General features: G+C 54.2%; 1 protein-coding gene across 4 annotated transcripts; it reads right to left on the reverse strand.

Moving 5' to 3' along the window:
* Positions 1-1,630: 1,630 nt before the first annotated feature.
* Positions 1,631-12,675, reverse strand: LOC110476326 (class II histocompatibility antigen, M alpha chain-like). Of its 4 annotated transcripts, none has more exons than XM_085565064.1 (5): positions 12,413-12,675; positions 10,376-10,642; positions 6,082-7,160; positions 2,625-2,741; positions 1,631-1,752 (listed from the first exon to the last, which is right to left on the reverse strand). In XM_085565064.1, the coding sequence occupies exons 1-5, from the start codon at positions 12,471-12,473 to the stop codon at positions 1,723-1,725; spliced, it is 1,554 nt and encodes a 517-aa protein (XP_085421190.1). In that variant the 5' UTR covers positions 12,474-12,675; the 3' UTR covers positions 1,631-1,722. The 4 variants fall into 4 exon arrangements, with proteins under 4 accessions (XP_085421190.1, XP_077645044.2, XP_085421192.1 ...); XM_077788918.2 differs by having other exon boundaries at positions 6,082-6,363; positions 12,413-12,649; XM_085565066.1 differs by lacking the exons at positions 10,376-10,642; positions 12,413-12,675 and adding an exon at positions 8,300-8,653.
* Between the last annotated feature and the right edge of the window lie 237 nt (positions 12,676-12,912).

Consider the following 12,912-nt stretch of genomic DNA (forward strand, 5'->3'; position numbering starts at 1 on the left):
ACTGGGATGGACTGGGAGGGACTGGGATGGATTGGGAGCGAACTGGGAGAACTGGGAGGGACTGGGAGGGAACTGGGAAAGAGCTGGGAGGGAACTGGGGGAGACTGGGAGGGAACTGGGAGGGAACTGGGAAGGACTGGGAAGGACTGGGAGGGAACTGGGAGGGAACTGGGGGAGACTGGAGGGGACTGGGAGGGACTGGGAGAACTGGGAGGGGACTGGGATCTTTTACTGGGAGCACTGGGAGCCGTTACTGGGAGCACTGGGAGCTACTCCGGGATAGAACCGGGATAAAACCAGGATCAGGATCTGGGACCGGAATCAGGACTAAAACCAGGATCAGAATCAGAACCAGAACCGGGATAAAACCAGGATCAGGATCAGGATAAAACCAGGATCAGGACTAAAACCAGGACCAGGATCAGGACTAAAACCAGGACCAGGATCAAAACCTGGATGAGGATTTGGATCTGGATCAGGGTCAAGGACTGGGATCAGGATCAGGATCAGGACTAAAACCAGGATCAGGATCAGAACCAGGATCGGAAATAAAACCAGGACCAGGACCAGGACCAGGATCAGAACCAGGATGAGAACTAAAACCAGGACCAGGATCAGGATCAAAACCAGGATCGGAACTAAAATCAGGATCAGGACTAAAACCAGGACCAGGATCAGGATCAGAAACAAAACCTGGACAGGGACTTGGATTGGGATCAGGATCAGGACCAGGACCAGAACTAAAACCAGGACCAGGATCAGAACTAGGATCAGGATAAGAACCAGGATCAGAACTAAAACCAGGATCAGGATCAAAACCTGGATGGGGATTTGGATCTGGATCAGGGTCAAGGACTGGGATCAGGACCAGGATCAGGACTAAAACCAGGATCAGGATCAGAACCAGGATCGGAATCAGGATCAGAACTAAAACCAGGACCAGGATCAGGACTAAAACCAGGACCAAGACCAGGACCAGGATCAGGACCAGGATCAGGACTCAAACCAGGACCAGGACCAGGACCAGGACTCAAACCAGGATCAGGACCAGGATCAGGATCAGAACCAGGATCAGAACTAAACCCAGGACCAGGATCAGGACTCAAACCAGGACCAAGACCAGGACCAGGATCAGGACCAGGATCAGGACTCAAACCAGGACCAGGACCAGGATCAGGACTAAAACCAGGACCAGGATCAGAACCAGGATCGGGACTCAAACCAGGACCAGGACCAGGACCAGGACTAAAGCCAGGACCAGGACCAGGACCAGGACTCAAACCAGGACCAGGACCAGGACTAAAATCAGGATCAGAACCAGGATCAGGACTCAAACCAGGACCAGGACCAGGACGAGGATCAGGACTAAAACCAGGACCAGGACCAGGACTCAAACCAGGACCAGGACCAGGATCAGGACTCAAACCAGGACCAGGACCAGGATCAGGACTCAAACCAGGACCAGGACCAGGACCAGGACCAGGACTCAAACCAGGACCAGGACCAGGACTAAAACCAGGACCAGGATCAGAACCAGGATCAGGACTCAAACCAGGACCAGGACCAGGACTAAAACCAGGACCAGGATCAGAACCAGGATCAGGACTCAAACCAGGACCAGGACCAGGACCAGGACTAAAGCCAGGACTAAACGAGGCCCGTGCCAAGCGAGGCGGCGGGCTCTGCCAAAGCCTGGATTTATTTGGGACAGGCCGGGGTTCACTACCAGGTTCCCGCGGGGACGAGCTCAGCCTGTGAAGAGAAACCCAAAATTGGGGACGGTCCCACCCGGACACCCCGGATTGGGAATGGGATTGGGATTGGGACTGGGATTGGGGCTGGGATTTGGGATTGGGGCTGGGATTTGGGATTGGGGCTGGGATTTGGGATTGGGGCTGGGATTTGGACCAGGACTGGGATTGGGGCTGGGATTTGGACCAGGACTGGGACTGGGACTGGGATTTGGGTTGGAATCAGGACCAGGACTGGGATTTGGACCAGGATTGGGATTGGGATTTGGGACTGGGACTGGGATTTGGACTGGGATCAGGAATGGGACCAGAACCGGGATCAGGACCAGAACTGGGACTACGATCAGGACCAGAACCGGGATCAGGTTTAACCCTGGTTTAGGCCAGGATTAGGCCAGGTTTAGGCCAGGTTTATCCCTGGTTTAGACCAGGCTTAGGCCAGGTTTAGCCCGAGTTTAGGCCAGGTTTAGGCCTGATTTAGGCTGGGTTTAACCCTGGTTTAGGCCGGGTTTAGCCCTGGTTTAGGCCAGGTTTAGGCCAGGTTTAGGCCGGGTTTAGGGCGGGTTTAGCCCAGGTTTAGGCTGGGTTTAGGCCGGGTTTAGGCCAGGTTTAGGCCAGGTTTAGGCCGGGTTTAGGGCGGGTTTAGGCCAGGTTTAGGCCAGGTTTAGCCCAGGTTTAGGCCGGGTTTAGGCCAGGTTTAGCCCAGGTTTAGGCCGGGTTTAGGCCGGGTTTAGGCCAGGTTTAGGCCGGGTTTAGGCCAGGTTTAGGCCGGGTTTAGGGCGGGTTTAGCCCAGGTTTAGGCCGGGTTTAGGCCAGGTTTAGGCCAGGTTTAGGCCAGGTTTAGCCCAGGTTTAGGCCGGGTTTAGGCCGTACCGCGGCGCGCCAGCAGGGCCAGGCCGGCCCCCAGCAGGGCCAGGACCAGGCCCAGGGCCAGCGCGGCTCCGGCCAGCGCCATGTCCAGCTGCTCGTCCAGCGCCGTGTCCGGAGCCACTGCGGACACGGAGACGGTCACCCAAATCACCCCAAATCACCCCAAAATACCCCAAAAATCACCCCCAAAATACCCCAAAAATCACCCATAAAATGACCCAAAAATCACCCAAAACCCACCCAAAATTACCCCAAAAATATCCCAAAATTACCCCAAAAATCACCCAAAATCACCCCCAAAATCACCCTAAAATACCCCAAAAATCACCCCAAATCACCCCCAAAATCACCCATAAAATGACCCAAAAATCACCCAAAATCACCCCCAAAATACCCCAAAAATCACCCAAAATCACCCCCAAAATCACCCATAAAATCTCCCAAAAATCACCCCAAAATCACCCCCAAAATACCCCAAAAATCACCCAAAATCACCCCCAAAATCACCCATAAAATGACCCAAAAATCACCCCCAAAATCACCCATAAAATGACCCAAAAATCACCCCCAAAATCATCCATAAAATGACCCAAAAATCACCCAAAATCACCCCCAAAATCACCCTAAAAATCCCCAAAAATCCCCCCCAAAATCACCCATAAAATCACCCAAAAATCACCCAAAATCACCCCCAAAATCACCCTAAAAATCCCCAAAAATCCTCAAAAATCACCCAAAACACCCACAAAAAATCCTCAAAAAATCCCCAAAAATCCTCAAAAATATCCCAAAAATCCCCAAAAAATCCCCAAAAAATCCCCAAAAATCCCCAAAAAACCCCAAAAAATCCCAAAAAATCCCCAAAAATCCCCAAAAATCCCCCAAAATCCCCAAATCCCCCCCAAAATCCGCTCACCCCAGTAGCCGACGGCGGAGACGTTGCGGCGCGGCGCGGCGACCTCGCAGGCGTGGACGGCGCCCCCAAAAAACCCCAAAAATCACCCAAAAATCCCCAAAAAATCCCCAAAAAATCCCCAAAAATCCCCAAAAAACCCCCAAAAACCCCAAAAATCCCAAAAAATCCCAAAAAATCCCTAAAAATCCCCAAAAACCCCCAATCCCCCCCAAAATCCGCTCACCCCAGTAGCCAACGGCGGAGACGTTGCGGCGCGGCGCGGCGACCTCGCAGGCGTGGACGGCGCCCCCAAAAAACCCCAAAAATCACCCAAAAATCCTCAAAAATCACCCCAAAAATCACCCAAAAAATCCCCAAAAAATCCAAAAAAATCCCAAAAAATCCCAAAAAATCCCTAAAAATCCCCAAAAATCCCCAAATCCCCCCCAAAATCCGCTCACCCCAGTAGCCGACGGCGGAGACGTTGCGGCGCGGCGCGGCGACCTCGCAGGCGTGGACGGCGCCCCCAAAAAACCCCAAAAATCACCCAAAAATCACCCAAAAATCCCCAAAAAACCCCAAAAAACCCCAAAAAACCCCAAAAAATCCCTAAAAATCCCCAAAAATCCCCAAATCCCCCCCAAAATCCGCTCACCCCAGTAGCCGACGGCGGAGACGTTGCGGCGCGGCGCGGTGACCTCGCAGGCGTGGACGGCGCCCCCAAAAAACCCCAAAAATCACCCAAAAATCCTCAAAAATCACCCAAAAAATCCCCAAAAAATCCCCAAAAAATCCCCAAAAAATCCCCAAAAAATCCCAAAAAACCCCAAAAATCCCAAAAAATCCCCAAAAATCCCCAAAAATCCCCCAAAACCCCCAATCCCCCCCAAAATCCGCTCACCCCAGTAGCCGACGGCGGAGACGTTGCGGCGCGGCGCGGCGACCTCGCAGGCGTGGACGGCGCCCCCAAAAAACCCCAAAAATCACCCAAAAATCCTCAAAAATCACCCAAAAAATCCCCAAAAAATCAAAAAAAATCCCAAAAAATCCCTAAAAATCCCCAAAAATCCCCAAATCCCCCCCAAAATCCGCTCACCCCAGTAGCCGACGGCGGAGACGTTGCGGCGCGGCGCGGTGACCTCGCAGGCGTGGACGGCGCCCCCAAAAAACCCCAAAAATCACCCAAAAATCACCCAAAAAATCCCCCAAAAATCCCCAAAAATCCCCAAAAAACCCCAAAAAATAAAAAAAAATCCCAAAAAATCCCTAAAAATCCCTAAAAATCCCCAAAAACCCCCAATCCCCCCCAAAATCCGCTCACCCCAGTAGCCGACGGCGGAGACGTTGCGGCGCGGCGCGGTGACCTCGCAGGCGTGGACGGCGCCCCCAAAAAACCCCAAAAATCACCCAAAAATCCCCAAAAAATCCAAAAAAATCCCCAAAAATCCCCAAAAAACCCCAAAAAATCCCAAAAAATCCCTAAAAATCCCCAAAAACCCCCAATCCCCCCCAAAATCCGCTCACCCCAGTAGCCGACGGCGGAGACGTTGCGGCGCGGCGCGGCGACCTCGCAGGCGTGGACGGCGCCCCCAAAAAACCCCAAAAATCACCCAAAAATCCCCAAAAAATCCCCAAAAAATCCCCAAAAATCCCCAAAAAACCCCAAAAAACCCCAAAAATCCCAAAAAATCCCAAAAAATCCCTAAAAATCCCCAAAAACCCCCAATCCCCCCCAAAATCCGCTCACCCCAGTAGCCGACGGCGGAGACGTTGCGGCGCGGCGCGGCGACCTCGCAGGCGTGGACGGCGCCCCCAAAAAACCCCAAAAATCACCCAAAAATCCTCAAAAATCACCCCAAAAATCACCCAAAAAATCCCCAAAAAATCCAAAAAAATCCCAAAAAATCCCAAAAAATCCCTAAAAATCCCCAAAAATCCCCAAATCCCCCCCAAAATCCGCTCACCCCAGTAGCCAACGGCGGAGACGTTGCGGCGCGGCGCGGCGACCTCGCAGGCGTGGACGGCGCCCCCAAAAAACCCCAAAAATCACCCAAAAATCCTCAAAAATCCCCAAAAAACCCCAAAAAACCCCAAAAAATCCCAAAAAATCCCCAAAAATCCCTAAAAATCCCCAAAAACCCCCAATCCCCCCCAAAATCCGCTCACCCCAGTAGCCGACGGCGGAGACGTTGCGGCGCGGCGCGGTGACCTCGCAGGCGTGGACGGCGCCCCCAAAAAACCCCAAAAATCACCCAAAAATCCTCAAAAATCACCCAAAAAATCCCCAAAAAATCAAAAAAAATCCCAAAAAATCCCTAAAAATCCCCCAAAATCCCCCAATCCCCCCCAAAATCCGCTCACCCCAGTAGCCGACGGCGGAGACGTTGCGGCGCGGCGCGGTGACCTCGCAGGTGTGGACGGCGCCCCCAAAAAACCCCAAAAATCACCCAAAAATCCTCAAAAATCCCCAAAAAATCCCCAAAAAACCCCAAAAAACCCCAAAAAACCCCAAAAAATCCCTAAAAATCCCCAAAAATCCCCAAATCCCCCCCAAAATCCGCTCACCCCAGTAGCCGACGGCGGAGACGTTGCGGCGCGGCGCGGTGACCTCGCAGGCGTGGACGGCGCCGGGCGCGGCGCGGACGGAGATTCGGGAGAAGCGCACGAAGGTGAGGCCGGGGCCCGGCACGAAGGGACCCAGAGTGACCCCGGCGGTGACGGCGGCGCCGGCCACGCTCCAGGAGACGTCCAGAGATGGTGGGAAGATGTTCTCCACCAGGCACACCAGCGTGGTGGCTTCTCCTGGAGATGGAGGTTCCAGCGGGAACACCGTGACCGATGGGATGGCTGAGGGGAAAAATGGGAAAAATGGGAAAATTTGGGTTGGAAAAGTGGGAAAAATGGGGATGGGAACGTTGGGTTGGGAGATGTTCTCCACCAGGGACACCAGCGTGGTGGCTTCTCCTGGAGATGGAGGTTCCAGCGGGAACACCGTGACCGATGGGATGGCTGAGGGGAAAAATGGGAAAAATGGGAAAAATTGGAGATGGGAACGTTGGGTTGGGAGATGTTCTCCACCAGGCACACCAGCGTGGTGGCTTCTCCTGGAGATGGAGGTTCCAGCGGGAACACCGTGACCGACGGGATGGCTGAGGGAAAAATGGGAAAAACGCAAAAATTTGGGTTGGAAAAGTGGAAAAATGGGGATGGGAATGTTGGGTTGGGAGATGTTCTCCTCCAGGCACACCAGCGTGGTGGCTTCTCCTGGAGATGGAGGTTCCAGCGGGAACACCGTGACTGATGGGATGGCTGAGGGAAAAATGGGAAAAATGGGAAAATTGGGGAAAAATGGGGAAATGGGGATGGGAATGTTGGGTTGGGAGATGTTCTCCACCAGGCACACCAGCGTGGTGGCTTCTTCTGGAGATGGAGGTTCCAACGGGAACACCGTGACCGATGGGATGGCTGAGGGAAAAATGGGAAAAATGGGAAAAACTGGGGAAAATGGGGGAAAAATGGGGAAAATTGGAGAAAAATGGGGATGGGAACATTGGGTTGGGAGATGTTCTCCACCAGGCACACCAGCGTGGTGGCTTCTCCTGGAGATGGAGGTTCCAGCGGGAACACCGTGACCGATGGGATGGCTGAGGGAAAAATGGGAAAAACGCAAAAATTTGGGTTGGAAAAGTGGGAAAAATGGGGAAAATTGGAAAAAATGGGAAAATTGGAAAAAATGGGAAAAATGGGAAAAAAATGGGGAAAAATTGGAAAAAATGGGAAAAGTATTTTCCATCCCTTAATCCTCAAATTTTTGCACTCTTCATCTGCAAATTTCCCTGCATTTTCCATCCTTTTATTCCCCAATTTTTCCCACATTTCCCATCCCTTAATCCCCAATTTTTCTCACAATTTCCATCCCTTAATCCCCAATTTTTCCCATCCATCCACCCCCAATTTCCCCCAGATTTTCCACATTTTTTCCCCAATTTTTCCCACATTTCCCATCCCTTAATCCCCAATTTTCCTGACAATTTCCATCCCTTTTTCCCCAATTTTTCCTCTATTTTCCATCCCTTTTCCCCCAATTTTTCCCCACATTTCCCACCCCTTAATCCCCAATTTTCCCCACATTTCCCATCCTTTTCCCCCCAGTTTTTCCCACATTTCCCGTCCTTTTTCCCCAATTTTTCCTCTATTTTTTATCCCTTTTTCCCCAATTTTCCCTCTATTTTCCATCCCTTCCTCCCCAAATTTCCTCCACATTTCCCATCCTTTTTCCCCAATTTTTCCCACATTTACCATCCCTTTTCCCCCAACTTTTCCACACATTTCCCATCCTTTTCCCTCAATTTCCACACTTTCCTCCCCAATTTCCCCCACATTTCCCATCCCTTTTCCCCAATTTCCCCCACATTTCCCATCCTTTTTTCCCCAATTTTCTCCACAATTCCCATCCCTTCCTCCCCAATTTTCCCCATGTTTTCCATCTATCCACCCCCAATTTTCCCCACATTTCCCATCCTTTTTTCCCCAATTTCCCGCACATTTCCCATCCCTTTTCCCCAATTTCCCCCACATTTCCCATCCCTTTTCCCCCAATTTTTCCTCTATTTTCCATCCCTTCCTCCCCAATTTTACCCCACCTTTCCCACCCATTTTCCCCCAGTTTTTCCTCTATTTTCCACCCCTTTCCCCCCAATTTTCCCCCCCATTTCCCACCCCTTTCCCCCCAATTTTTCCCACCTTTTCCCCCCAAATTTCCCCCGTTTTTTCCGCCACCTACCCCTGGCCTCGGGCAGCTTCCCGGCCAGCCGGGCCCGAGCGCTCCCAGGATTTCCCGGCACATTTGGGTCTCCACCCTTTCATTCCCAAATTCTTCCACAATTCCCATCCCTCCACCCCCAAATGTTCCCACATTTCCCATCCCTTAATCCCCAATTTTCCCTATATTTCCCATTCCTTCATGCCCAAGTTTTTGCACTCTCCATCCCCAATTTCTCCCACATTTCCCATCCTTTTTTCCCCAATTTCCCCCACATTTCCCATCCCTTTTCCCCCAACTTTTCCAGACATTTCCCATCCCTTTTCCCCCAATTTCCCCCACATTTCCCATTCTTTTCCCCCAATTTTCCCCACATTTCCCATCCTTTTTCCCCAATTTCCCCCACATTTCCCATCCTTTTTTTCCCCAATTTTCTCCACAATTCCCATCCCTTCCTCCCCAATTTTCCCCATGTTTTCCATCTATCCACCCCCAATTTCCCCCACATTTCCCATCCTCTTCCTCCCCAATTTCCCCCACATTTCCCATCCCTTTTCCCCCAATTTTTCCTCTATTTTCCATCCCTTCCTCCCCAATTTTTCCACACCTTTCCCACCCATTTTCCCCCAGTTTTTCCTCTATTTCCCACCCCTTTCCCCCCAATTTTCCCCACCTTTTTTCCCCAAATTTCCCCCCGTTTTTTCCGCCACCTACCCCTGGCCTCGGGCAGCTTCCCGGCCAGCCGGGCCCCGAGCGCTCCCAGGATTTCCCGGCACATTTGGGTCTCCACCCTTTCATTCCCAAATTCTTCCACAATTCCCATCCCTCCATCCCTAAATGTTCCCACATTTTCCATCCCTTAATCCCCAAGTTTTCCTACATTTCCCATTCCTTCATCCTCAAATTTTTGCACTTTCCATCCCCAATTTCCCCCACATTTCCCATCCTTTTTCCCCAATTTCTCCCACATTTCCCATCCTTTTTTCCCCAACTTTTCCAGACATTTCCCATCCTTTTCCCCCAATTTTTCCCACATTTCCCATCCCTTTTCCCCCAATTTTTCCACACATTTCCCATCCTTTTCCCTCAATTTCCACACTTTCCTCCCCAATTTCCCCCACATTTCTCATCCCTTTCCCCCCCAATTTCCTCCACATTTCCCATCCTTTTTCCCCAGTTTTCACACTTTCCACCCCCAATTTTCCCCACCTTTTTTCCCCCAATTTCCCCCACATTTCTCATCCATTTTCCCCCAGTTTTTCCTCTATTTTCCATCCCCTTTCCCCCAACTTTCCCCCCACATTTCCCATCCCTTTTCCCCCAATTTCCCCCACATTTCCCATCCCTTTTCCCCCAATTTCCCCCACATTTCCCATCCCTCTTCCCCCAATTTCCCCCCCATTTCCCACCCCTTTCCCCCCAATTTTTCCCACCTTTTTTCCCCAAATTTCCCCCGTTTTTTCCGCCACCTACCCCTGGCCTCGGGCAGCTTCCCGGCCAGCCGGGCCCGAGCGCTCCCAGGATTTCCCGGCACATTTGGGTCTCCACCCTTTCATTCCCAAATTCTTCCACAATTCCCATCCCTCCACCCCTAAATGTTCCCACATTTTCCATCCCTTAATCCCCAAGTTTTCCTACATTTCCCATTCCTTCATCCCCAAGTTTTTGCACTCTCCATCCCCAATTTCCCCCACATTTCCCATCCCTTTTCCCCCAATTTTTCCACACATTTCCCATCCTTTTCCCTCAATTTCCACACTTTCCTCCCCAATTTCCCCCACATTTCCCATCCCTTTTCCCCCAATTTCCCACACATTTCCCATCCCTTTTTCCCCAGTTTTCACACTTTCCACCCCCACATTTCCCATCCCTTTTCCCCCAATTTCCCACACATTTCCCATCCCTTTTCCCCCAGTTTTTCCTCTTCTTTCCATCCCTTCCTCCCCAATTTTTCCCCACCTTTCCCACCCATTTTCCCCCAATTTCCCCCACATTTCCCACCCCTTTCCCCCAATTTCCCCCCCATTTCCCACCCCTTTTCCCCCAATTTTTTCCCACTTTTCCCCCCAAATTTCCCCCGTTTTTTCCGCCACCTACCCCTGGCCTGGGGCAGCTTCCCGGCCAGCCGGGGCCCGAGCGCTCCCAGGATTTCCCGGCACATTTGGGTCTCCGGGAGGAGCTCCGCGGGCGGCTCCAGCGGCCCGGGCCCCGGCGGGAGCTCGGGGCCGCCGCGGCGCCACCGGGAGCCGGGGAAGTCGAACCAGAAGAGGCCGCGGCCGTCCAGGGAGAGGGACAGGGAGAGGGAGGGAGGGTCGGGCTGGCACGTCAGGACCTCCTGGAGGATGTGGGGGGGAGGGTCCGGGGCTGGGGGAGGGAGGGGAGGGAGGGGAGAGGGGGATTGGGGAGGGGAATGGGGAGAGGGGAATGGGGAGAGGGGAATGGGGAGAGGGAATGGGGAATGGGGAATGGGGAGAGGGGAATGGGGAGAGGGAATGGGGAGAGGGGAATGGGGAGAGGGGAATGGGGAGAGGGGAATGGGGAGAGGGAATGGGGAGAGGGGAATGGGGAGAGGGGAATGGGGAATGGGGAGAGGGAAATGGGAGAGGGAGATGGGGAGAGGGAATGGGGAATGGGGAGAGGGGAGAGGGAAATGGGGAGGGGAATGGGGAAATGGGGAGAGGGAAATGGGGAGGGGAATGGGGAGAGGGAAATGGGGAGGGGAATGGGGAGGGAGGGGAGAGGGGGATTGGGGAGGGGAATGGGAGAGGGAGATGGGGAGGGGAATGGGGAATGGGGAGAGGGAGATGGGGAGGGGAATGGGGAGAGGGGAATGGGGAGAGGGGAATGGGGAGGGGAATGGGGAGAGGGGAATGGGGAAATGGGGAATGGGGAAAGGGGAATGGGGAGAGGGGAATGGGGAAAGGGGAATGGGGAGAGGGGAATGGGGAGAGGGAATGGGGAGGGGAATGGGGAATGGGGAGAGGGGAATGGGGAGAGGGGAATGGGGAGAGGGGAATGGGGAGAGGGGAATGGGGAGGGGAATGGGGAATGGGGAGAGGGAATGGGGAGAGGGGAATGGGGAATGGGGAATGGGGAGAGGGAATGGGGAGAGGGGAATGGGGAATGGGGAATGGGGAGAGGGAATGGGGAGGGGGGAATGGGGAGGGGAATGGGGAGGGGAATGGGGAGGGGAATGGGGAGAGGGGAATGGGGAGAGGGGAATGGGGAATGGGGAATGGGGAGAGGGGAATGGGGAATGGGGAATGGGGAGAGGGAATGGGGAGGGGAATGGGGAGGGGAATGGGGAGGGGAATGGGGAGGGGAATGGGGAGAGGGGAATGGGGAATGGGGAGAGGGGAATGGGGAGAGGGGAATGGGGAGAGGGGAATGGGGAATGGGGAGAGGGGAATGGGGAGAGGGGAATGGGGAATGGGGAGAGGGGAATGGGGAGGGGAATGGGGAGAGGGAGATGGGGAGGGGAATGGGGAGAGGGGAATGGGGAAGCAAATGTGGAGAGGGAGAGGGGAATGGGGATGGAGGAGGGAGAGGAGAGAGGGAAATGGAAATGGAGAAGGAATGGGGAGAGGGAAATTGGGAGAGGGAAATGGGGAATGGGGAGAGGGGAATGGGGAGGGGGACACGGGAATGGGAAGGGAGAGGGAAATTGGGAGAAGGAAATGGGGATGGAGGAGGGAGAGGGGAGAGGGAAATGGGGAGAGGGAAATTGGAAGACGGAAATTAGGAGGGGGGAATTGGGAGAGGGAAATGGGGAGAGGGAAATGAGAGGGAAACGGGAATGGGAACGGAGGAGAGGAAGAGGGAGGAGGGAAGGGGAGAGGGAGGGGACACGGAAAAGGGAGAGGGAGGGGACAGGGAGGGGAGACGGGAAGGGGAATAAGGAAGGGGACAGGGAGGATGAGGAAGGGGAGAGGGAGAACAGGGAGGGGACAGAAAAGCGAGAGGCGAAAGGGAGAGGGAGGGTCGGAGGGGAGGGGACAGCCAAGGGACAGGAGGGACGCGGCGGCCACAGGCGACAGCGAGGGGACAGAGAGGGGACAGAGAGCGAAGTGAGACCACGGCCTCACCTTCCCTCTCCCTCTCCCTCCCTCCCTCCCTCCCTCCTCCGCCTCCTACCGGGCTCAGCCGCAGCCGCGGCCACCAAAACCCACGCGAGCAGCGCCGCGAGGACCCCCATGGCCCCCAAAATGTCCCAAAATGTCCCAAAATGTCCCCAAAATCCTCAATGTCCTCAATGTCCCCACGCGGAACCCACCCGGGGCTCCCAACCCGGCGCCGGCCAATGGCAGCGCCGCGCGGCTCTGACGTCAGCTGTTGCCAGGCAGAGGAGCCGGCGGCGCGGCGCGGGGCCGGTGACAGCGCGGCCGCCGCGGTCCCCGCGTGGGGAGACACGAGTGGGGGGGTCCCCAAAACCCCCACAAGGGTCACGTGGGACTGGGGACACCCCCACACTCCGTGACACCCCCCCGCCAAAATTAGGGGTTCCCCCAAGTGACGTCGCGGGGGTTAATTAGCGGCGTGGGGCGGGGGGTTAATTAGGGGGACACGCGTGACCAGGTTGAGGTCACGGTGGGGATACCCACGTGGGGCAGAGATGGAAATTTTGGGGGTCCAAA

The sequence above is a fragment of the Lonchura striata genome, chromosome 35 (genome assembly GCF_050655825.1).
Source record: "Lonchura striata isolate lonStrDom1 chromosome 35, ASM5065582v1, whole genome shotgun sequence".
In the NCBI taxonomy this organism is placed as follows: Eukaryota; Metazoa; Chordata; class Aves; order Passeriformes; family Estrildidae; genus Lonchura; species Lonchura striata.